The sequence below is a fragment of the Hibiscus syriacus genome, unplaced genomic scaffold (assembly GCF_006381635.1).
Source record: "Hibiscus syriacus cultivar Baekdansim isolate YM2019G1 unplaced genomic scaffold, ASM638163v2 tig00110156_pilon, whole genome shotgun sequence".
Classification (NCBI taxonomy): Eukaryota; Viridiplantae; Streptophyta; class Magnoliopsida; order Malvales; family Malvaceae; genus Hibiscus; species Hibiscus syriacus.
Genome location: NW_024062606.1, coordinates 3422865 through 3446230, shown reverse-complemented (window position 1 = coordinate 3446230; position 23366 = coordinate 3422865). Strand labels below are relative to the sequence as shown.

The window sequence follows — 23366 nt, the reverse complement described above, 5'->3', positions numbered from 1 at the left end:
CTGTTAAAGTTCAAATTGGTACTTGGTCTAAATTGGTAGCTCAAGTCTTTAATAGATTTAAATATGAATTTATAATTTTTCTCTAACTTGGTACCTTAACTTGCCTAACATTTATTTAATATTATTTCTGTCACACATTTTGACATGCAAAGGCTTTGGTTTGGTCCCTCTTGATTCAAATGTTTTAATTACAATTACAGTCCTTATAAAATATTAATAGTAAATCTTTTTAATGAAAATATTATGCATTTGTCTCCTAAGAATAGTAATTATTTATTTATTTATTTTAAAATTACACCTAGCGTTTAGATTTTTTTTCATTTTAGTATCACACCGTTAAAAACTTATCGCGTTTAGTACATAAACTATCAATTTTAGTTCGTTTCAGTACCTAAACTTTTATTTTTTTTTTCAAAACTTAACGTCAAAATTTGAATGGGTACTAAAATGAAACAAAAACTAAACTTTAGGTATGATTTTGAAAAATTTAAAAAGTTTAGATACTAAAGTAGATCAAAATTGATAGTTTAGGTATTAAACTCGTAATTTATCCTTATAAAAATCGGCAGGAAAATGCCCAAATGTCAAACCTCGTGCAAACTCGAGGGACCATCCATCGTGTCATGTTGGCCTTATCCAGTCCAAATTTAAATGCATTGATTAATTTACAGGTACACATTGCTTGTGTGGACAAAATTCATTGTACTCAACATTGAAAAATTAGGAATTATGCTAAAAATAGAGCTTTCAAATCTGTTAAATTATAGAATTTTAAGTTTAATTAAAGGGTAAAGTATGCATTTAGTACATAAACGATCAATTTTGGTTCATTTTAGTACTTAAACTTTTAATTCTTTTCAAATCATACATAAAGTTTTGTTTTTATTTCATTTTAGTATCCCGTCGTTAAAAGTTTTAGTTTTATTATAGTACCATATTCAAAATTTAACGTTAAGTTTTGAAAAATTTGAAAGTTTAAGTACTAAAATGTATCAAAACTGATAGTTTAGGTACTAAACGTTCTTTGTATAAATTTATCTGAAGTTTTTAGATAGAATTATTCACTTAATGAGCAAGATATTAAGAGTAAGATTTGAAAGTTGGGCGATAAAATAAAATTAAAGTCGAGTGACAAACAAAATAAAGACAAAGTTGAGTGACCAAAAATGTACTTTATCCAGTCATGAAAACAAGGCTTACTTACATGAACTTGACAACTTTTTTCTCAAATTGGTACATGAACTTGAAAATAATTATATGTCATAAACATTTTAAAAAAACAATTATTAAGTTAAAAAATAATTATGACTTTATTATTTAAAAATTGATGATTTTGAATTAAATTGAAAGGTAGTAATCATCGACCTTTGGGCTAGGTAGATTGAATACCTAAAAACGTCTTTTAAAACAATTTTAATAAAAATCGTTTTTAAGGCAAAAATTAGTCTGCATTTACCAAAAATCTGATTTAACGGGTCGAGAAGTCAATTGCGCGTGGGGAAGGATTAACACCCCCACTGTGCCCAAAATTGATACTTTGTCGATTACGTGATGTCGTAAATTGCGGAAATCATGAATTCACATCAATAGTTAAAGTATGATCACTTTTTTAAAGTTAATTAATTTGCTCTGAATTGATTAATTAGAGAAAATTCTTTAACTTGAAAAGAAATCTCGAGATTAACAATCCTCCTTCGAGAAAGCTATCTCGCCTATTTCTTATCTGTAAAAGAATATTCCCTTCTCGATAAAAAACGCGAATCAGATATAAATTGAAAATCGACATTTGCATGGAATAAAATAAATTACTACTTAGAAAAACATGCATTGCATTATTCAACTTAAATAAAAACGATTTATTTAGCAAAATAAAAACATGCATCACACTACTTCGATCAAACAATGCTTTCCACGCCCATTCTACAAATTAGTGTTCTTGACAATATTCGAATTAATTAATAAAATTTTAATCAAGTATTGGAGATATGCAGAATTTCAACACAATATTAATTTATAAATTAAATTATCATGAATGAAATGAAATAATACAATATTTATGTTTATAAACATACAAGGATTAAGGAAAACCCACTAAACATATACACATATATTATATAACATAATACTAAACATTTAATAGTATGTACATAAAAATAAATGAACACAATTAATTAATTAAACGCTTGAATTACAATAATGAAACTAAATAATAAAGGATTAAATCGTAAAAGGATAAATAATGAAGCACAAACGTGTAATATACCCATAAAATTTTACTTGTAAAACCAACAACAATGACTAAATAAACTCAAATTAAAATCTAAGACCTATAGTACAAACTAAATATTTATCTATTAAAATAGTACTTAAGAACTAAAACAAAAGTCAAACAAATTCAGAATCCATATTATAAATGCTAATAATTTCATTAATACACAACCAAGGGCCTAAATGAACTGAAACGCAAATCAATAAACATAAAACCCAAACATATATTACAGAACATGTAAGGACTGAAATAAAAAATTTACAAATTCCAGGATTGATGTAAAATATTATCATAAACATCAACACATAGGTTAGGACGAACATATAATGAGGAATAAATGTGACGCTCAAATTCAAAGAGTTCTAAATTTCATTAATGACCAATAACGAAACATTAAAAACGTGAAGGGAGCCTAAACTGTAATTTACCATTTTCTCAAAACGCGTGGTCCCTCCTCTTTGAAACGACGTCGTTCAAAAACTAATATATAAACCCGTTTTAAGGGTTTCAATCTATTTCATTTATTTCTCTCAGTCGATTTAAGAAACCCTAAAAGAGAGTTTCTCCCACAACCCATAACGTCGCCGTGACAGGAAACGCACAACCCATCCGGCCACCGCGAATCGGTGGTCCCGATGAGGGAAAATAGGCTAAGACCCCTCCTCTCGACACCCCCTAGGCTTTGAAACAACCCTTTAGCCGATTAAAACCGAAAACCAACCCTATTAAAAACTAAATCCTTACTATAAAGGAAAAAACCAAACTTTTTACCTTTGGTTGGGTGTTTCCTTGCCCACGACGAAGCTGAGAGGTCTCGGGTCACCAAGGAGGTAAACTGTCTTCCCCTTTTTTGGTTTTGAAATGTTCTCTCGGTTGTTTTTTATTTCTGTTCAAATGTGTTTTCCCTTTTTTCGAATCGTTCCCCTCTCTTCGAATGGCTTCCCTCTTCCCCCAATGTTCTCTTTTTTTGTTTTTTTATTCCTGAATACCCTATTTTCTGTGTGTTGCCTCCTTTTTTATGGTTACTTTTTGTTGCTGAAATCATGAGATCTATAATAGGGTTTGATTTCTCTGATGTTTGGTATGTTAAATCTCGAAAAAAATCGGGATTTAACCATTTTTTAATGGGATTTTGATTTGGACTTGATTTTCTCTGATTTGGTGGCTGTTTGGTACTGTGGATGATGACAGCGGGAGATGGGATGTTCGGCGGCAGCATACACGAGCGAGGAGCTGTACGATTAAGCTCATGCGTCGGTTGGATAAGCGCATGTATCACATGCGCCGACGGACGGTTCCACTTCAGCTAACGGCGACGACGGCTAGATTAAGGTTTAAAAACCCTAATCTGTTTGGGTCTGCTAATGGGCCTAGGTTGGATCTTGGTTTGCTTTGTAATTGGGGTCTACTACAAAATGTAAAATATTGTTAATAATAATAATAATAATTAAAAATATTTTTAAGACTCGGACAAAAACGGGTGTCTACATTATCAATTTCAAAGCAAAACTTGGAATTCTTTTCAAAATTGGTACATGATGTTGATTTGGAATTTTTAGGTTTAAGGGTTATTTTTGCCCTTGTATTAAACTCAATTTATCAATTTCGTTTTTATCGTTTCTTTACATCAATTTAACTTTCGAAATTGTATAGGGTATTCATCATAACCATTAAAGTTCGTTGATCGTTTTGACTAATAAAATTGTGAGTCTTTTGCGTCTGTGGATTAAGGGATTAAATTAAAATATTTATTAAACGCAATGACTAGAACAAATTCCTAAAATTTTATTATTTATTTCAAAGAGATTAGGTAAATTTTTTTTTCTAATGGTCGTATTTAGTAAATATTTTATTATTAAGAGATTTTTGAAGATTTTTTCTACTTATTTTCTTTGTCTCAAATTAGTACCTAAACTTGAAAAGAATTCTCAAAATAGTATTTGGCGTTGTTATTTCAACAACCAATCAAATCGTAATATGAGATATTTAATCACATCATATTTTAAATTTGAGAAAAGTTTCAAAGTTTAGGTTCCAATTTGAGAAAAAAATTCCGGTACCAATATGTGAAAAGTTCTCAATTTCATGTACCAATTTGTATAATAAGCCTAAAAACAAAGTGATACTAGCAATTGCCAATTCCCTCAACACAATTGCTTATTTGCTTCAACTATTTAGGCAAAAATACATCGAAAGTCCTTTTACTTGAAAAAAAATTAATACGGCCCTCATATTAATTTTATTCTTTCAATACATCCTTTAATTTATAAAATAAACTCAATCCAACCCTTTAATTAACGTTTTTCATTATTGGTTATTACAATACTGACATGACAATTCATTGTATTAATCTAGTGATCTACGATGCTAACATGACAATCCGCGATAGTTGATAATATAACGAATGATATGACAGATGAATTAAATTGATAACTCAAACTTGACAAATAAATTATTACGTTAATACCATAAAATGTTATATCAATACTGCGAACTAACAAGCTAACATTATAACCATCAACCACAAAAAATACTGCCACCATACGAGGGAAGAAATTATTTTTTTCCTTGACAAATACAGTAACCTTTGATTAGTTTTTGCCAACTATTTATAGTTTGGATATTTTCTTTTCAGTGGTGATTCTCTCGGTTAGTGTTTGTCTTATAGTTCATGTGACTCTCATTCTTCTTTCGTTTCTGTCTACAGTTGCATCTCAGATGAGGTAATCACTCTTCTCTTTTTACATTATTAGTGGGATTATTAATCTATAATTCTCTTGTTGATGTTCTCTTCGTGCTTTCCGTCGCATATTTTTCTGTTGATTTCCTGCAAAAAGAAAACATTTTGTATAGCAGAATATATTGGTATAAAACTAGAGCAAATTTCCCTATTTTCTTCTCCGACGATTGGGTATTTGTAATTCCCTTTTGATGATTGAAATGTTCAATGCTGGAATTTAGTCACTCAATACGAGTGTTCGTTAAAGATTCTTCTCAGGTTTCATACTTTTCTCTCTTTTTCTTAATTAATTTTTAACTGATAACTGATAGGAGATTAATCGGAGCCGCCATGGAAGTGAACGACAAGGTTTTGAACATGGGTCTTCTCATAGTAGCCACTCTAGTAGTGGCCAAGCTCATATCTTTCCTCATAATGCCCAGATCTAGGAAACGTCTGCCACCGGTAGTCAAAACCTGGCCGATCATCGGTGGGCTCCTTCGATTCATGAAAGGCCCTATGGTGATGCTCCGGGAGGAGTACCCGAAGCTCGGCAGTGTTTTCACTTTGAACTTGTTTAACAAGAAGATAACTTTCTTGATCGGGCCTGAAGTTTCAGCACACTTCTTTAAGGCTTCAGAATCAGACCTCAGCCAACAGGAAGTTTATCAGTTCAATGTGCCAACCTTCGGACCCGGTGTGGTTTTCGATGTGGATTACTCGATAAGGCAAGAGCAGTTCCGGTTCTTTACCGAGGCCCTTCGAGTTAACAAGCTTAAAGGTTATGTCGATCAGATGGTTACAGAAGCAGAGGTGAGTGATATGCTTCGAACTTGGTTTATATTATGTTACACTTGATAGTTGATACTATGTCAAGGGATAATTAACTAACATGGATAGAGTTTGCATTTGGTGGATGATTAATGGACCTGCTCCGTTGAACAAAATTATATTGTTTATTTCATTATTGATTATGCATGCTTGAGATAGTGGGTAGACATCTCAGGAATCCACTCTGCATAAGCTCACATCTGAAGATTGAAGTATGATTTGCACATTGTTAATAATGCTTTTGTGAATGTTGATTTGCTTTCTTTAAAATCAACTCAAGCATCGATTTTCATGTTGTTGTGGATCTTCCCCTTCTTCTCTCATTTATGAATGAAAAAGAATGGGCGTCGGTGGCTTGGTGTTACTTAATGATTTACTCTCCATGCTTCTTTGATGAATAAAAATGAAGTAAAGGATGATAAACATGGGTACATTTGGTTTTGGAGGTTAAATGACATGTTAGTGAATAGAAAATTGTCAAAATTTTCACCGAATTCAAGATTCCTCATATGGTTTCACTGTTACATAAGTTCATAATGTTGTAGCTCTATAGATTGGATTTCGTGGTTTAATCATTATAGATTTGGGCAGGATTACTTCTCAAAATGGGGGGACAGTGGTGAGGTGGACCTTACGTATGAACTGGAGCATCTCATCATCTTGACTGCCAGTAGGTGTCTCTTGGGTCGTGAAGTGCGTGATAAACTTTTTGATGATGTCTCTACACTCTTCCATGATCTTGACAATGGAATGCTCCCCATCAGTGTTATATTCCCTTACCTGCCTATCCCTGCACATCGCCGTCGCGACCGAGCTCGAAAGAAGCTTGCTGATATCTTTGCAAATATCATAGCTTCCCGCAAATGTGCTGGCAAGTCAGAGAATGACATGTTGCAATGTTTCATTGAATCTAAGTATAAAGATGGTCGCCCAACTACCGAGGCTGAAGTAACCGGCTTACTCATTGCTGCTCTCTTTGCTGGACAGCATACCAGTTCTATCACCTCTACGTGGACTGGTGCTTATCTCCTTCGGCACAAGGAGTTCCTATCTGCTGTGCTCGAGGAGCAGAAACAACTAATGCGAAAGCATGGAAGCAAGGTTGATCATGATACCTTATCTGAGATGGACACCTTGTATCGGAGCATTAAAGAAGCTCTGAGACTTCACCCTCCACTGATTATGCTTTTGCGTAGCTCACACAGTGATTTTAGTGTAAAAACCCGAGATGGAAAAGATTACGACATCCCAAAGGGTCACATTGTTGCAACATCACCAGCATTTGCCAACAGGCTTCCTCACATTTACAAGGATCCAAACACATATGATCCCGATAGATTCTCTATTGGGAGGGAAGAAGACAAGGAAGCTGGGGCTTTCTCATATATTTCCTTTGGGGGTGGCAGGCATGGTTGCCTTGGCGAACCGTTTGCTTACCTTCAGATAAAGGCTATATGGAGCCATTTGTTGAGGAACTTTGAATTGGAGCTTGTGTCACCGTTTCCCGAGATTGACTGGAATGCAATGGTGGTTGGTGTGAAAGGAAAAGTGATGGTTCGTTACAAGCGGCGACAGCTTTCTGTTGATTAGCTAAGTTTTGTTTGTCGGTAACTTGCAGTTTTAAGTTTTCTTCTGTAAATGTTGCTGTTTTTTTTTGGTTCTGTTGTTGAACTTTGGGTTTTTTGTGTTAACTAGAGGATTCTTTGGATTCTGTTTGGTAATGCTTTTTGTTTATTGATATAACATTTGTGATCAGTTGGCAAAGATTGGTACCGGTGTTCTGAACTTGTTCCGCATTCATTTTTGAAGCAATGAAGTTCTGTAATCTTGATGTAAATTGCAAATATAAGAGTAAAGCGTGGGAAACAAGAAATATTTTGATAGCTTAGGGAAACATATCCTTTTGTCTAGGTCTAACGAAAGCTAATCGGACCATAACATCACTTCAGTCAGACGATTCTCGTATTCAAAGGGAGAGTTGTAACCGGCAGCACTGTACTGCAGAGAGCGGCTGCCGCTGCGTTTATTCAAATCCCAAGCTGTGCCTTCGATGCTTTTCTTCAAGGCTGATATTTGCGCAGAGATGTTGGAATCATTCATGAAGCCCCCAAATCTCCTCACTGCTGCAAATTTGTTCCGAGGCAGCTCCACCGGGTGTGCTTCAGCCAATCGGGGAGGGTTTCTTTGGAATATTTGAGGCATGTAGAAGTGAACAACATAGGTTAAATTGTGAAGACCTCCAGTGGTTGGATGTATGTTTACCAGAACTGGTGCTGTCATATTCATTTTCACTGCTTCCTCATTGTTGCCCCGAATGTAAGCAAGGAGGCTAGCCGTGGAAAACAAAAACCTAAATTAATGTCAAAGAACAAATATATATATATATGCGCATTGTTAGTGTCCTTACATTTTGAAGCCTTTGGAAACAGCATCCTTGTAGGAGGAAGAGGCGATGGGGGAAGTAGCCACCCATATAGCCTTTGGATAACTCCTAATCTCGAACTCCGACCGGCTTTGAATAACTCTGTACGAGGCACACTCGAAGTGGCCACAGTTGAGTGGCGTCTCATAACCTTTCGCCTCGGTTTGCTCCACCATCGACACACTCAACAACAACAACACAAACCCGAATATGTTCATGATGTGCCCCATACCTCCAATTTTGCATGTGTTTTTCATCATGAAATACATGTTGGATCCTACAGTCTGCCTATCTATACATGAACATATACATTTATGAAAAGAACATAGTGGCGCGCATGCAAAGCTGCTTGTGGTTCATATTTGCTAGCCTTTTCAACTTTATTCTAGTGGCTACACGAGTGGCTACGTTGCATGTATCTTGTTGCTCTCAGCACTTGGGGATTTTCTTTCCTTTTGTCAAAGATGTCACTCATTTTCACAATGTGCAGTGCGGGTGGTCTCTTTTTGACTATAACATGTTCTTGAACATGTTAGATCCTTTATTCACTGATCTAAAACCATCACCGATAAGACCACGACGACGAAGATAAAAATAAAAGAAAAAGGAGACGGTTTCCATAACTTAAGAAATGATTCATTCGTTCATTCATTCACTCATCGATCACAATCATATATAGAAAAGAACCTATTAAATTACGAGAAAAAAAATAAGGGTAGTGCTGGTGTTTTTGAATAATTGAATCCCTAGAGCCTACCATAATGCAGAACCATGACATTGTTAATATCAGGCGGCGTTGAACTCCATATTTGATCTCTTACATGCTGCAACGTCAACAATGGCCCAAGCTGTTGCCCTCTGCATCTTATCTCTATCTGCAACCTCAACAAGGTTTCATATATGTAAAAGCTTGAAATTACACTCAATCAACTGACTAAATCACTCGTTAAATAAAATTTTAATACATATCAAAGTGTTGATAAATATTCACTCGATAAGATTGAGACTGTTTCCCTAAAAGTCCCGGATTTAAACAACTGCATTTAAGAAAATTACAGTTAAGACTTGCACTTTGGTACTTACCATTAAATGATATTTTATATATTTTTTAAAGTTTTATTGGTCAAAATAATTAATTAAGTATTATTAATTAAAAAAGTACCTATTTTATCCCGAAAATTTGACCAAATGAGAGTGCTAATTCAGATCAGCGGTCAAGCACGCTCGAGCCTGCCCGTTAGCTCCACCATCTTAAACTGACCGAAATTATCATTACGGGACCCACCTAGAGTTTACTCGCAAGCCAAAATCATTGTTCCTCTATACTCTTATTTTAATTTATATATCAACATAAGTGGAAAATAATTATTTAAATTATATATTTTTAATTTAAATGTATAAAGTTATATTCAATTAAATAATTGAATTGCTAAAATCTCTTAAAAATGCTACTTAATGTATTATTTGTATTCTAATTTCTTTAATTCTTTAATTTTTTTAAAAAATTTAAAAATATATGCCACATATCATATATTTATTGAATGATAATTTTTTGTATATGTTCTAAAGTTTCACAATTATTTGATAATGTATTTCAAACATCCTTGTAGTCTCTGGTGCTCGAACCTAAGACCAAAACAATTCCTTTAATTACTGAAACACTTATTTTTATATTATAAAACTATTTATATACTGCAATTAGAATAAAGGGTAAAGTACATAAATGGTCCCCTTAACTACAAGGTGTTACTTTATTGAGTCATTTGACTACTAAAAATTACAAAATGATATCCCAATTATAAGACGTTGCCTTTTTAACTCTCATGGTTACTAAAAGTTGCAAAATGGTCACTCAACTATTCATTGTGTTTCAAGCTCGTCATTTTCTGTTAAAAATTGATGGCATTTTGAGTTAGACGTTAACATGTTAATTGAGATATTATATAATATGAACCCAGAATCTCAAACTACTATCATATCACAGTCAGGAGGTTAACGTCCAACTCAAACTGTCATCATTTTTTTTTAAAAAGGACGAGTTTGGAACACAATGAATAGTCGAGTGACCATTTTGTTATCTTTAATAGTCGAAGGACTTAAAAAAGCAACGTCCTATAATTAGAGACCATTTTATAATTTTTAATAGTCGGATGACTAAATAAAACAATATTCTATAATCAAGGGACCACTTGTGTACTTTTATCCTAGAATAAAATATAAAACCTACCCAAATATACGTCACATACACTAATCTCATCTCACGCACGTCTACCAATCACATATCAAGCACGTCTTCCTCACGTTGCTTTCTTGCAAAATAAAACCCTAATTCTAAAATTACAAATAGGAGAATAAAGAAGTCATTTAATGGAGGGGTTCTAATCTGTCTTTTTATGCCCTTCATTTTTGTTCCTTTTCAACAACTGGGGAAATGATCCTGTTGTGGAAATCACCCCCTCATGCATTGCTTTCCCCCGACGTAAAACCCGTGGGGTTGGTGTTATCGATAAGTCCTTTTACAAAATATTCCATCAAAGTGGTGCACTTAAGGTTATTTTTATGTAATTATGTCCCTGTTTAAGCAGGGGCATAAAGGAAAAGAAAAGGGCCTACAGTTATCTATCCGGATGCTGAGATGTGAGAAACGAAAGCGTGACGGAAGGGAAGAGAGGACGTGGAAGATGTAGGGTTTATGAGAATTACAGGGTCCGCGTGGGATTTTAATGACCCTAGAGGTATAGGAATATGGATGGATCGAACACGCCCTGAAAATTTCAATTTATTATATATTTTTAATATTTTTTTATAGTTTATATTGATACTTTAATTTCGTCTCTTAAAATTTTATATGTAAATTCATTTTTGTAATGTACTATGCCCATGATAATATCCCTTCTCCTTTACCTACCTACCATATAATATAGTGGTCAGTATTACCCAGAGTATCTTAAGCTCGATTATATTTAGAGTCAAGTTAAATCAAACTTTTAAATACGATAAAGATCATTTAATGTTTTTTTTTATATAATTTGAATTGAAACTTTATAAAAGAATATGGAATTTCTTATTATTCAACCTAGGGTGCTAGTTTACTTTTAAAGCACGTAAATAGATGAAAACTAGTCATATATAGTCCTACATCTACCCTAAAATCGCTGATAACCCTAATCATTGGATATTTTCCACTGCAGCATACAATCAAAACAAAACCCTAGCCATGATGGAAAATCTTATGCCAATAGTTTGCTTGCCGTATCAATGGCAGCCGAGTTGGCCTGAGTTGATGACCCGTTAACTATAACGTGAAAGTTCTATAATCATATAAAAACAACCAAATATATATGTTATGATGTCTTCGAGATTAGGTGTGTTTCTATTATGATTCTTCAAATATAAAAAAATAAGATACTGTCATGATCTCAAACTTGGCATGAAGTGCAAGGAAAGAAACAATTATTTTAGTCTAAATAATTAGTATGTTAGTCTCGAAGATCCTCGTCTCTCCTATCAAGTACACGACTTGATAAATAAACTAAAGAACAGGAGCTTATATGTTAAATATCTTGATCAGGGAAACTTTGGAACAATCTTAAGTAACACAGATTATGGGCTAAAATTGGTACCAAAGACATATACTTGCCACCTACACTACATGACGTTATCAGACAAGTGAAGATGAAAAACAGGAAGTGTTAGTTCCAATGTTTCTGTCATGTCCCTAACAACAACCAAGTTCTGTAATCCATGTACTAATCAGTTTAACTCGATAGTTTCATGTTTTTTGCTACCCTAAAGCAGGCGAAAAATGCAACAAGAATGGAAAATGGTGGTGCGTTTGGTTTGAGACATACCTCTGATTCGCTATCCAGTCTGAGCTTGTTAGCCATATACTTCATTATTAACCGCACTGTCATCTTCCCATCCCTTAATAACAATTCAAAACAAAAACAAAAGATGAACCGCCATGAACACGAAAGTAGAACGTGAATAAACACAGGGAAAAATGAATTTTATTACTTGATTCTCAGATAGCTCTTTGGTATTTGAGGCAAGAAGGGTTCTTTTGCTCTGAAATGGAAAAAGAAAGTGACCAAGTGAGTTTCATGGTGTACTTTTGAATGCCCTTTTCTTGTTTTTGTACTTACTGATTGTGTGATGCTTGTAGGATAAACCAAATGCCAGAATGGGGTCTTCTAGGAGGATCAATGATTCTAACCTCCGAGCTCGGCCCGTCAACATCCATTGTTTGCACCTGAAATGGTCTGCCGAAATAGGGCGCCAACGAAGAAGAAGAAGAACTCGGTGCTATCGGCTTAAATGTCCGGTTAATCTCCCCATGATTTGGAATACATGGGATCATGGAGCTACTTCCTTGCTGGTGTTGTTGAAAGAACAAAGTACTAAAACTATTGTTAACCGTCGGACGTGGTGGAAGTCGAAAAATAGGGTCTAATGGCCTTGCTTGTTGTGACTGTGAGCCACCACCGAGTAATAGACCAGGCTCCGTCAACGTCGACCCTCCTCGTCCGTGCTTGTTGTTGTGATCATATTCGTCGCATGTTCCTGTTGCTGAGTCTGACCCCCTATACTGAGTCGGAGCCAACCTTTATCTTGTTCTTCTTGTTCTTGATTATTGTTATCACTGTTAGTCCTCGATTCATCTTTAGCCATGGAAGTAGCAGCTACTAGATCAGATCCTAAGTAAGCTTCGTTTTGATAGTCATACCCGTGAACGCTGCTCATAAGCCCCAAACCCTCCGTGTAACTTTTACCGCAATCAAAACCGCCTCCGCCACCGTGAGGAAGATGATGCTGTTTGGAAAGGTTTTCAGTAGGAACCATGGTCATATCTGAAAAACAGGAAAACCCCAAACACGCTGTGTGGACTATACCGAGAAAAAAGGACAAGAAGCAGATGATGAAGAAGACAATGATTCCCCGGATTACTCTTGATATTCTCAACATAAGCCATGGGCGAAAATAAGCTCTTTAACAGCCATTAATCAGAGGAGACTCGTTCTTGTCTTATGTTTCATTATGAACATATAAGAGGAAGACAAGGAGAATAAACATTGTGAATCTCGTTTTCCATTAATTCTCTTGGTTTGGAAGCTTGTGGGAAATAAAATAGTTGCAGCAGGAGATAAAGAAAGAGACGGTGGTGAGTCGGTCAGTTTGATCCTCCTGTTTTGTAATGGGTGGGGGGATTAAAATATCAAAAGGCTCCACAGCCAGGACATCTTTAGGGCATGTTCCAAGGAGAAAATGACTGTAAAGGTTCTTTCTTTTTAGAATGTCACAAAAAGGTCCTTTTTAAGACCTAATGAGAGGTTTATGGGGAATGTCTACCTATCCCAACATAGATTAAAGCTACAATTTGGAATGTTTAAAACCATACTAACAATAAAGCCCCATCACGTCCCCTCTTTGGTTCCTTCTGTTTCACTATTTGCTTCAATGTTCCCCCACACATGTATATTCTATGATCTCAATATCATATAGTTACATTAAATTTTAATAGTTCTGAAAATAAATCATATCAAATTCTAAATCAAAGAAAATGTTCTTTAAAATATTTTATAATTTAACTCAATTAAAACGGTAACTCTTCATAATTAACAATAACATGTTATAGCTCAACAACAATTCATCGACGTGATAAGTGACACGCAAGATAACTCATATAAAATATGTTCATTATTACATGAATAATATAAAGATATTTTCTCTACCAACAACTAGTTGATCTAGTAGGATGAAACATCAAGTTATTTTCACAAGAGAAACGAAGAATTTCTTTGGAATGATCCGTATATATAGATACATATAGATCGAGGTTAAGAATTTTTTTATCTAAATCAAATGAAAAATCACAAACAATCATCTAATCCATTATATTCTTAACTCATTAAACCTCCATGAACGAGCCTCTCATCCTTGCGCATAAACAATAAGTAATAAAAACATTATCCTGCTGAGCATACTCAAATGTTTTTTTTTCCTTTTAGAAATTGCAGATGTCAGCAGTGTGTTGGGGATAAAATAATAATCAACGACATGAGAGTAAGAGTGATTAAACAAGAAGGGAAAGGGGTTGGTTAGGCATGCATGATGGTGTTTCCCCCATGACTCGAGAATCGAAAACGTGGGCTTAGCTTGCTAAAAAGCATGTGCTTCCCACCCTACCTGCGAATTAACTGTACGGTACCTCATTTCTCAGTTCTCCATTAATGTATGTTATATTATACGAAGTGATTTGAATAATGAACCGATTCACAACAGTGGCTGCAGCCTGCAGGTAGCAGTTCTCACCTTTTCCTGAAAAGATGCTTCACTTTTCTTTCCAGCCCATCAAATATGCCTTCTCTCTCTCTAGTATAACAAGCTACAATGTGCTTTTCTCAAATGAGTCAACCAACACAATCTAACAAGATAATTATATTAGGCTAATCACTTTATTTAGTAATTTTTGTTAGATTCACGAATCAAGTGATATCCGTGGTAAATAAATTATTATTATTTCTTGAGGATTTAGATGTCAGGGGCTTGAGGATTTAGATGTCAGGGGTATGAGCATTTAATGTCGAAAAATTGAGAGTTTATCTTTAAACATATATTATCTTATACTTATTCATATTATCTTTGAATAGATATTGCCTTGTATTTATTTCACATTAATAAAAAAATATTTTTTCACAACAATATTATTTTATTATTGAAAAAATATTGTATCGAATTATCTTACGTCTTATTAAAATCTTCCTTCAATTAGAAGAAAAAAGAGCTCATAAATATAAGCAAAGAATCACTTTATTTTATCATTAAAATTTTAAATTTATATAATTATAATATTAAATTTTAGAGTTAATTATAAATTTTATAATTTAATTTTAATTTAATTTTTCTATAAAATTTAAGTTATTTACTGAATTTCGGATTTCTTCTTATTTTGTCCATTTTGTTGTGACTATATATTTATCTTTTAATAATTATAAAATAATATCAAATTTTTCCTTTTTTTAATGAAAAACTATAGTTTCGAATTTCATTTGATTTTCAATGATGAAGTATTTTCTTTCAATCCTCAATGGTGGGAAGGTGAGAGAAGAAGCGAGTTGTATATCTTGATTTTACGTTTATCAAATGGTTTGGGGATTCATGAGTTTTGAGTTTATGGATGAGTTTTAAAGTGATCATCTAGGTAAGTTATAAATTGATAAAGTGGTCAGAGATAACAAGATGAGTTCGTCGATATCTCGAGTGGTTGAAGAAGGCATCATAGAATGACAGTTGTAGCACCGACGTGACACAGTGATAAAACTGTAAATTTTTTATCTTTAGAAGAAGAAGATATAAAAAATATAATAGAGGAAACGTCACACGGATTCCATGTCAATAAAAAATAGTCTACATCAGTGTATGTGGCTGTCATGTTATTCTTTCATTTATGATTTAATACTCGAGTGACTAAAATAGAAGCAAATAAAAAAATTCATACAATAAATTAATTTTTTTTAAATTTTAATGAACAAAATATGAATGAAAAGAAAATTAAGTGGTGAAATTTATAGTTTACCCTAAAATTTAATTTAATTTTTATAACATCAGCGTGATGGTATTTTTAACCCTAAAATCATAAATATTAGTTTAATATGATATTAAAAAAACAGCCTTAACCAACACCCCGTTGATCCAGGGGAATGAGACATTAAATCCCTTAAGTAAGGTTAGGGGTACGAATTCTTGTGATTGCGAATGGAACAAATTTGGTTGGGAGGGTCGTCTTTGCCTCTGCAGTTTTCGATTTGGATTAATTGTCTTTGTCTCTGCAGTTTTTGATCTGGATTAATCGATTAATAGATCTGATACAGGTAATTATAAAAAAATATAGGTTTAGTTTATTATACACACGTTTGTTTTCAGAAATTGATTCTCATAATTTGGGAAGCTTTTCCTCAATTTCACACCCACATGTAGTGATGATTTCATTATTGCAAACCTTGCATCCGATGTGCATGGTGTAGAGTTGCACACATGGGGATCATTTGATGATACTGAAAGCTTATAGCTATAATATTATTCACTATGCATGCTATTATTCATCATCATCACCGTTTTTTGACCCCATCTTATTATTTAATTTAATCATAATCTTTTAAGTGGCTAACGTGACACATGTTTTGTTTTTGCTTTAAATAACGTGATACGCAAGTATATTTTCTTTTATTAATTACCAAACTACCAAATATATATATATATATATATATATATATATATATATAGTTTTACATCTTTTTAGTACCATAGACCATTTGACGAGAGAAATTAAAAGTTGAAATTAATAATAGAAAATGAGAAGATGTGTATTAAAAAAATAATGTGTTAATCTTAATATTTAATTTCTCTCAATCCAATGATCCTTCAAAGATGTAAAACTAAAAGAGTTTTACACAGTATATATATATAAATATCCACTTACACAATGTAAAACTCTTTTAGTTTTACATAGATTTAAGACAGTTGTATGAGAGAAAACAAATGATCAAGATTAAAAGTAGGAAATGTGAAGATATTTACTGGAAAGAACAACGAGTCAATTTCAACCATTTATTTTCACTCATCAAACGGTCCTAAATTTGTGTAAACTAAAACGTTTTACATTATGTAAGTGGATCCTAATTCACTTACGCAACGCGTGTGTGTCTATATATATATATATATATATATATGAAAGTTTTGATGGTCATGCATGGCATGGGAGCCTATCACTCTCTCTCACACACATAAATACTTTGTAAACAGATGAAACAAACAGAGAGAGAATGATGATTTTTTTCTCCCTCTTCTTTCACGATAAAAGTTAGAATTTTAATAGAAGATTTAATGCTGATAAACATATATGTAATACAAGTCATTTATCATCCTATAAATGATTAATAGATAAAAGAAAGATGATCTAATATCAAAATGGAAATGTGGTGCGTATCAAGTCAGTTTGATACGGTACTTACAGTTTTAATGTCCGATCCAACTTAAAAAAAATTAGCTGACCCTATTCCCATATGTAATGGGATGAGGGGTGGTAAGGTAGTAGGCTGCCCCCAACGCCAGGTTGAGAGCAGTTTCCGTGGAAGACCTCCAACAGTCAGAATTATGAATTGTTCACCGTGGGACTCGATCCCAATACCACAAGGTTAAGAGCCTTAAGCTCTACCAACTGAGCTGGACGGGCAATTCAAGTTTATATAATAAATTAGTTCTTATGAAATTTTACGATAATTAAATAATTTCGGATCAATTTATTATAGCAAAAAAATATCAGAGGTTCTTGTACACCGCCATACTTTCTCTCTCAATGTGACCCTCCTATTCAAAATATAAATCTAATGTAACCCTTTGACCAACGTTTTTCGTCGTTTGTCGTTACGGTGTTAACGTGACAATTTATGGTACTAACGTGACGGACTACAGTACTGACGTGACAGTCTATGGTGGTTGATAATATGACGGATAACATGCTAAATAGACTAAATTGGTAACTCAAATATGAAAAATAAACTACCCGTCAGCATCATGAACTGCTACATCAACATCATGAACTGCCATATCAATACTATAATGATCAACGAAGGAAAACATTAGTTAAAAGATCACATTAGATTTATTTTTTAAATAGAAAGGTCGTTTTAGTTTTTTTTTTCAAAGTACAGGATTATTATCTGATGTCTTTTTGTCATTTGTTATAATCTTCCCGATATGTGAGTGCATGTAACGAGTAATGATGTCAGTGAATGCATGTGAAAAACTAGTGCAAGTTTTATTTTGTTGAAACCCAAACACACAGAGAAGTGCCTTGATTATGTTGCTAACCCATCATAAATTGTTCATTCACATTGATCAATCAAGTGCCACTTGAATGCTTTTCATTTGATCAAAACCGGTACAAGAACCGGACAAGCAAAGAAATGTTACTAAACTAACAAAACTGTCAAACATTTTGCAAAAACATTTAGAGAGAAGATGCTTACAATACCAGGGGGGATAGGATCCGAAAGATAATCACCCTGTAGCGGCAGATGAATGAATTACCAGTAATCACCACAGGAGCAAACTCCATCATGGAAGTCATGGAACCGGTTCATATCTCTGATGATAATATCTCGCTGCACGATCTTTGATATTAATTTCATTGCAGCATGGCAATCCACACATATTCGGAGGTTCTTAATTATACGGATTTGCCTTCCGGGTGACGTCCGAAATAGTGCATACGCAAGAGCTAACCTTTCACTGTGTACCCACAAGAGTCGCTCCTTTTCTTTATGCTCTACGTCAAGCAAAACGGCATTACGATTAGGGACAAACCCTGCTCTCCTCGTCCTCAAGTTCAACCATTCCAATATCCCATTAATCACCTTAGTATCGGGATGCGAAGTGTCTCCCACACTGAAATAATGCACACTTCCCTGGTTCTCGATCCAACTTAAACCCGGTTCCTTCTTCATTCCTTTCTCTCTCATGTTTTGCCTAATGGCAGCGACATTGTCCCACTTTCTTGCAGTTGCATACATATTCGACAGTAGCACATGGGTTGCATCATCTTGGGGTTCCAACTCAAGAATGCGCTGTGCGGATATTCTTCCAAGCTCAACATTATTATGAATAACACAAGCTCCAAGCAAGGCACGCCAGACCATAACACTAGGCTTAAATGGGATTTCCTGGATCAACTTCAATGCCTTGTCAAGATGACCTGATCTCCCCAAAAGCCAGACCATGCAAGAATAATGCTCAATGCATGGCTCTATGCCATACTCCTGCAACATAGATGAAAAGTAAGCTTGTCCTTGATCGAGTAGTCCTGAGTTGCTACAGGCTGATAGCACGCCAACAAAGGTCAAAGTGTTTGGTTTATACCCTCTGTCCTTCATCACCTGAAATATTTTTAAAGCTTCCATACCAAGCCCATGCATAGAATACCCTGAGATCATAGTGTTCCATGAAACTTCATCTCGTTCATTCATCTTATCAAATACCGATCGAGCGTCTTTTATCCTTCCACACTTGGAATACATGTCAATCAATGCATTATGAACTATAGTATTTTCAGCGTAATTTGTTTTGACAGTTAAGGAGTGAATTTGGGTTCCTAGCTCCAATTCCGTCAAACTGGCGGAAGCACAGAGGATGCTGGAATATGTTACTTCAGTTGCCTGTGCTCGATTGTCAAGCATCTCCATAAACAAGCCCAATGCCTTCTCAGCGTCCCCGCAGTTAACATAACCAACTATCAAGGTGTTCCAAGATACATCATTCCTATTCGGTGATTTCTCAAACAGCTCCATCGAATCCTCAATCCTTCCGCACTTAGCATAGACATCCATAAGGGCATTTGATACGAACACATCTGCATTAAGACAAACCTTAAGCACAAGGCTGTGCATTTGCTTTCCTAAATCTAGATCCCCCAAAGTTGCACACGCTTGAAGTGTACTAGCAAATGTGTATTGATTAGGAACCACACAAGATTGCCTCATTTGGCAAAACAGATTAACAGCCTTTTCACTCTGATCACTCTGTGCATACCGTGAAATCATGAAACTCCATGGAATAACATCTGTTTTAGGTATCTCCTCAAAAACCCGTTGAACATAGTCGATGTTCCCACATTTGGTATATAATTCAAGCAATGCAACCCCTACATAAATATCATGCTCATAACGAGTTTTTAGAACACACCCATGAACGCCTCTCGCTGTATCAAATGCTTCAAGTCCAATACAAGCCTTAAAAACGCCAGCAAAAGTAAAATTGTTTGGCTTAAAACCGACCAATCTCATTTGTGAAAAAGCCTCTAATGCCTCTCGAAAATAGTCGTTCTCTGCATAACATGCTACCATTCCTGTCCAAGTAACCATATCCTTGCATCTAATCCCGTCAAAAACTTCTCTCGCGAAGTGAACACACCCACAACAGAATATGCATCGATTAAAGCAGTTCCAACGAAGGCATTAGACTCATGGCCAAGCTTATAAATGCAAGCATGCAAGTTCCAAGCTAACTCAGAGCATTCCATACTGACAAGCACCTTCAAAATGGAAGTAAAAACAAATGGGTTAAGCTCATGACCTTCCCTATGCAGCCTAGAAAACACCCCAAGGCTTCAGAAAACTGCAAACACTGTGCATAGCCTTGAACTAGAGTAACGAACGAAATCGTGTTTCTCTCAGGCATTTCATCGAACAGAAGTTCAGCCTGGGACAATAATTTAGCTTTTACATACACATTCAAGAGAATGTTTGTAGCAAACAAGTCTAAGCAATTACCGCTCTTTCGGATCTTGCAGTGAAGACCCATTGCTGAAATGGGGTCATCGTTTTGGATACAAAGTTGAAGCAAGGAACCATACTTGTAAGAATCGAAATGCGAGCATGGCTCGTTTATGAAACTCGGGTTTTGCTGGGTCTGGATTGCTGCTGCTTGTGCTGATAACCCACATGATGAAGAGCAGACAAAAGGGTTGATCTTTCGGTACACAGCAGAAATATTAGAGGGCCGCAGTGCTCTGCTGGTGAACAATCTGATCATGCAAGCGTCAATGCTTTGAAAGCAATGAGGAAGAAAGTCAGAAAGACGAGCAACGAATCAAATATATGAATGTAATGGTATGGACCTACTATTTTTCAAGGAAAAACAGAGTTTTGAATCAAATGTGCGTCCTTCTGCTGATACTCGCACTCAGAAATAAACAAGTCAATGCTTCTAAGGATGCTGGTTGAACCGGTCCGTTCCAAATAAAATACGAAAGGGTTAATATAATATTTGGAATCTGAATTTTAGTTTAAGATTTAAATCAGGGTAAACTACGTATTTAGTACCTAAATTATTAGTTTTAATCCGTTTTAGTATCTAAACTTTTAATTTTTAAAAATATTTAATGTTAAATTTTGAACGGGATACTAAAATGAAATAAAAACTAATATTTTAATGGTGAATATTAAAATGAAACAAAAACTAAAGTTTTTAATAGTGGAGTACTAAAATGAAGAAGAAAAAACTAAACTTCAGGTATGATTTCAAAAATTTTGAAAGTTTAGATACTATAACAAACTAAAACTAATAGTTTAGGTACTAAATGTATAATTTACCCTTTAAATTATAACTTATATTTTAAAATGAAGTACCTTTTAGTCCCAAAATTTGATTTTTAGGGTAAAGTACTCAGATAGCCACTAAATTATATGATCGCTTTTAATTTGATCATTGAATTAAAAATTAGAATTAGATTAATAGAATATGTAAGTAACAAAGATAAAAAAATATAATTATATAATTTTATTTAACTATCACATAATCATTTCTATCATATATTAATCGTGATTGACTTAATTGATAGTAGTATAATAGTTAAATGATCAAAACGAAAATATCCATATAATTTAATAATTATATGAATACTTTACCTTTTTTGTAATAGTCACTTAGGGTCCATTTGGTTTTAGAAAATATATGTTATTTTCATATTCATTTTCATAAAAAATAGAAAACATTGAAGAAAACATGTTTGGTCATAAAATAATTTATAGGAAATGAAAATAAAAATAAGTGAAAATATGAAAACATAAAAAAAAATATGTTTTCAATATTTTCAATAAAATTGTTTTGGAAATTCAAAAAGTAAGAAAATATTATATATAGATTTTTAACTTAACATGTTTAAATCATTCTAACAATTTTTTTGATTTAATGGTATTTAAAACTCTCAAACTTTTGTAAAAAGTCAATATGATCCCAATGTAATCCTTAAATTAATTTTTATTAAATTAATTTTATAGTATTTTATATTAATTTATTGAATATCTTAATTATTTTTTATTTTTTATGTTTTTAATTTAAAAAAAATTAAAATTAATAAGTCCTCAAACATTTAAAAATAATCAATTAAGTCCATCTACCACATCATCATCCATCGAGTACTGTAACATTAGTATTGTGAATTGTACATCAATATTGTAGATTGTTACATAAATATTTTTTTTCTAAGTTTAACGATCACATTTGATGAAAAGAAAGTTCAGGGACTACACTAATTATTTTCCCAAAAGTGTGAGGGTCTTATTTACCACTAAACAAGTTTTTTTATGTTAATTAAACTTTTGTGTGCTATTACTTACAACAATATTTTTGAATATTTTTTAAAATTTAATTAATGTCTAATATGCATTAACATTATAGTTTTACTAAAAACTATAAATTTTTTGTTACGAAATTTCTTATCAATTATATTGTTTTATATTTGTATAACTCATATGTTAAATTTATGTAATGATTTTTAATAATTATATTATAATTTAATTATTTAATAAATATTTTATTTATTTCTATTTTTAAAAAATTAAATACCAAATATATTTTTAGTATTTTAGTTTTGAATTCAAAGTTTTCATTTATATTAACCAAACACGTTTTCTAATTTTCAAAAAAATGAAAATGAAAACTGTTTTCTAAAACCACATAAAATAAAAATAGAAAATATTTTCTAGAACATAACCTACCTTAATTATTTTTCTTCATATTAATATTAAATTGTATAATTTTTTGTTTTAAATCTCTCTAATGATGTGATATTTTAAAATTATGTCATATTATTAAAATTATAAAAAAACAAAGTTTAAATATTAATATAAAAAATATGCATGGATCAAATTTGAAAATTTTCACTTACTTTATCACTTATATATTTTAATCTAAATTTGGTTTCGGTCACATTTTGGTATTTGGAATGATTATCTCGCACAGTTTTGTACCAATATGAGCAATGAAATCAGATTCAGGTACCGAATAGTATATTAACACAAAATCTCGCTAAAACGGCGCGTTTTGAGTTCCGGAGATTAACTAAACGACGTCACTTGGGAGGTCGGTCTTGCAGCTAACCTAAGTGGGAAATGACAATTAGGGTTTGGGAGGCTCATTTTTGTGCAGTATATATAGGGGGCGGCCAAGGTGTTCCGTTCTACGAAGTGAACCGATTTCCCCCCTTCTTTTATGCTCTGCTGAAAGTATCTTTATTTTTGTGTTGGATTATTAGTTCTTTTCTCGAAGAAAGAGAAGACGAGGGATCT

At 33.5% G+C, this 23366-nt stretch overlaps 4 protein-coding genes across 4 annotated transcripts; 1 reads left to right on the top strand and 3 right to left on the bottom strand.

Annotated features, from left to right (window-relative positions):
• Window positions 1-4894: 4894 nt before the first annotated feature.
• LOC120216110 (sterol 14-demethylase-like) lies at window positions 4895-7583 on the top strand. Its single transcript, XM_039213624.1, has 3 exons — window positions 4895-4992; window positions 5321-5801; window positions 6411-7583. The coding sequence occupies exons 1-3, from the start codon at window positions 4988-4990 to the stop codon at window positions 7407-7409; spliced, it is 1485 nt and encodes a 494-aa protein (XP_039069555.1). The 5' UTR covers window positions 4895-4987; the 3' UTR covers window positions 7410-7583.
• LOC120216111 (heme-binding protein 2-like) lies at window positions 7456-8486 on the bottom strand. The gene is made up of 2 exons (XM_039213625.1): window positions 8227-8486; window positions 7456-8148 (listed from the first exon to the last, which is right to left on the bottom strand). Exons 1-2 carry the CDS (start codon window positions 8469-8471, stop codon window positions 7743-7745), a joined length of 651 nt encoding a protein of 216 aa, XP_039069556.1. The 5' UTR covers window positions 8472-8486; the 3' UTR covers window positions 7456-7742.
• A 479-nt stretch (window positions 8487-8965) lies between these two features.
• LOC120215833 lies at window positions 8966-13213 on the bottom strand. The gene is made up of 6 exons (XM_039213379.1): window positions 13189-13213; window positions 12846-13091; window positions 12387-12804; window positions 12259-12309; window positions 12093-12165; window positions 8966-9116 (listed from the first exon to the last, which is right to left on the bottom strand). Exons 1-6 carry the CDS (start codon window positions 13211-13213, stop codon window positions 8988-8990), a joined length of 942 nt encoding a protein of 313 aa, XP_039069310.1. The 3' UTR covers window positions 8966-8987.
• Window positions 13214-18208: 4995 nt separating this feature from the next.
• Window positions 18209-21032, bottom strand: LOC120216109 (putative pentatricopeptide repeat-containing protein At5g13230, mitochondrial). The gene is given in 3 exon segments (XM_039213623.1): window positions 18209-20215; window positions 20218-20410; window positions 20413-21032. Coding segments are annotated over 3 exon segments (2499 nt in total). The 5' UTR covers window positions 20830-21032; the 3' UTR covers window positions 18209-18326.
• Between the last annotated feature and the right edge of the window lie 2334 nt (window positions 21033-23366).

Bases quoted from the DNA above. Each gene is read 5' to 3' on its own strand.
- LOC120216111 (XM_039213625.1), bottom strand. From the start codon at position 8,471: ATGGGGCACATCATGAACATATTCGGGTTTGTGTTGTTGTTGTTGAGT. The intron at 8,149-8,226 runs GTAAGGACACTA...TTCCACGGCTAG, and splicing joins GTTTCCAAAGGCTTCAAAAT to CCTCCTTGCTTACATTCGGG.
- LOC120216110 (XM_039213624.1), top strand. The intron at 5,802-6,410 runs GTGAGTGATATG...AGATTTGGGCAG, and splicing joins AGATGGTTACAGAAGCAGAG to GATTACTTCTCAAAATGGGG.
- LOC120215833 (XM_039213379.1), bottom strand. From the start codon at position 13,213: ATGGCTTATGTTGAGAATATCAAGA. The intron at 13,092-13,188 runs GTAATCCGGGGA...CCTGTTTTTCAG, and splicing joins TTATGTTGAGAATATCAAGA to ATATGACCATGGTTCCTACT. The intron at 12,805-12,845 runs GTTGGCTCCGAC...ACTCAGCAACAG, and splicing joins ACAAGAAGAACAAGATAAAG to GAACATGCGACGAATATGAT.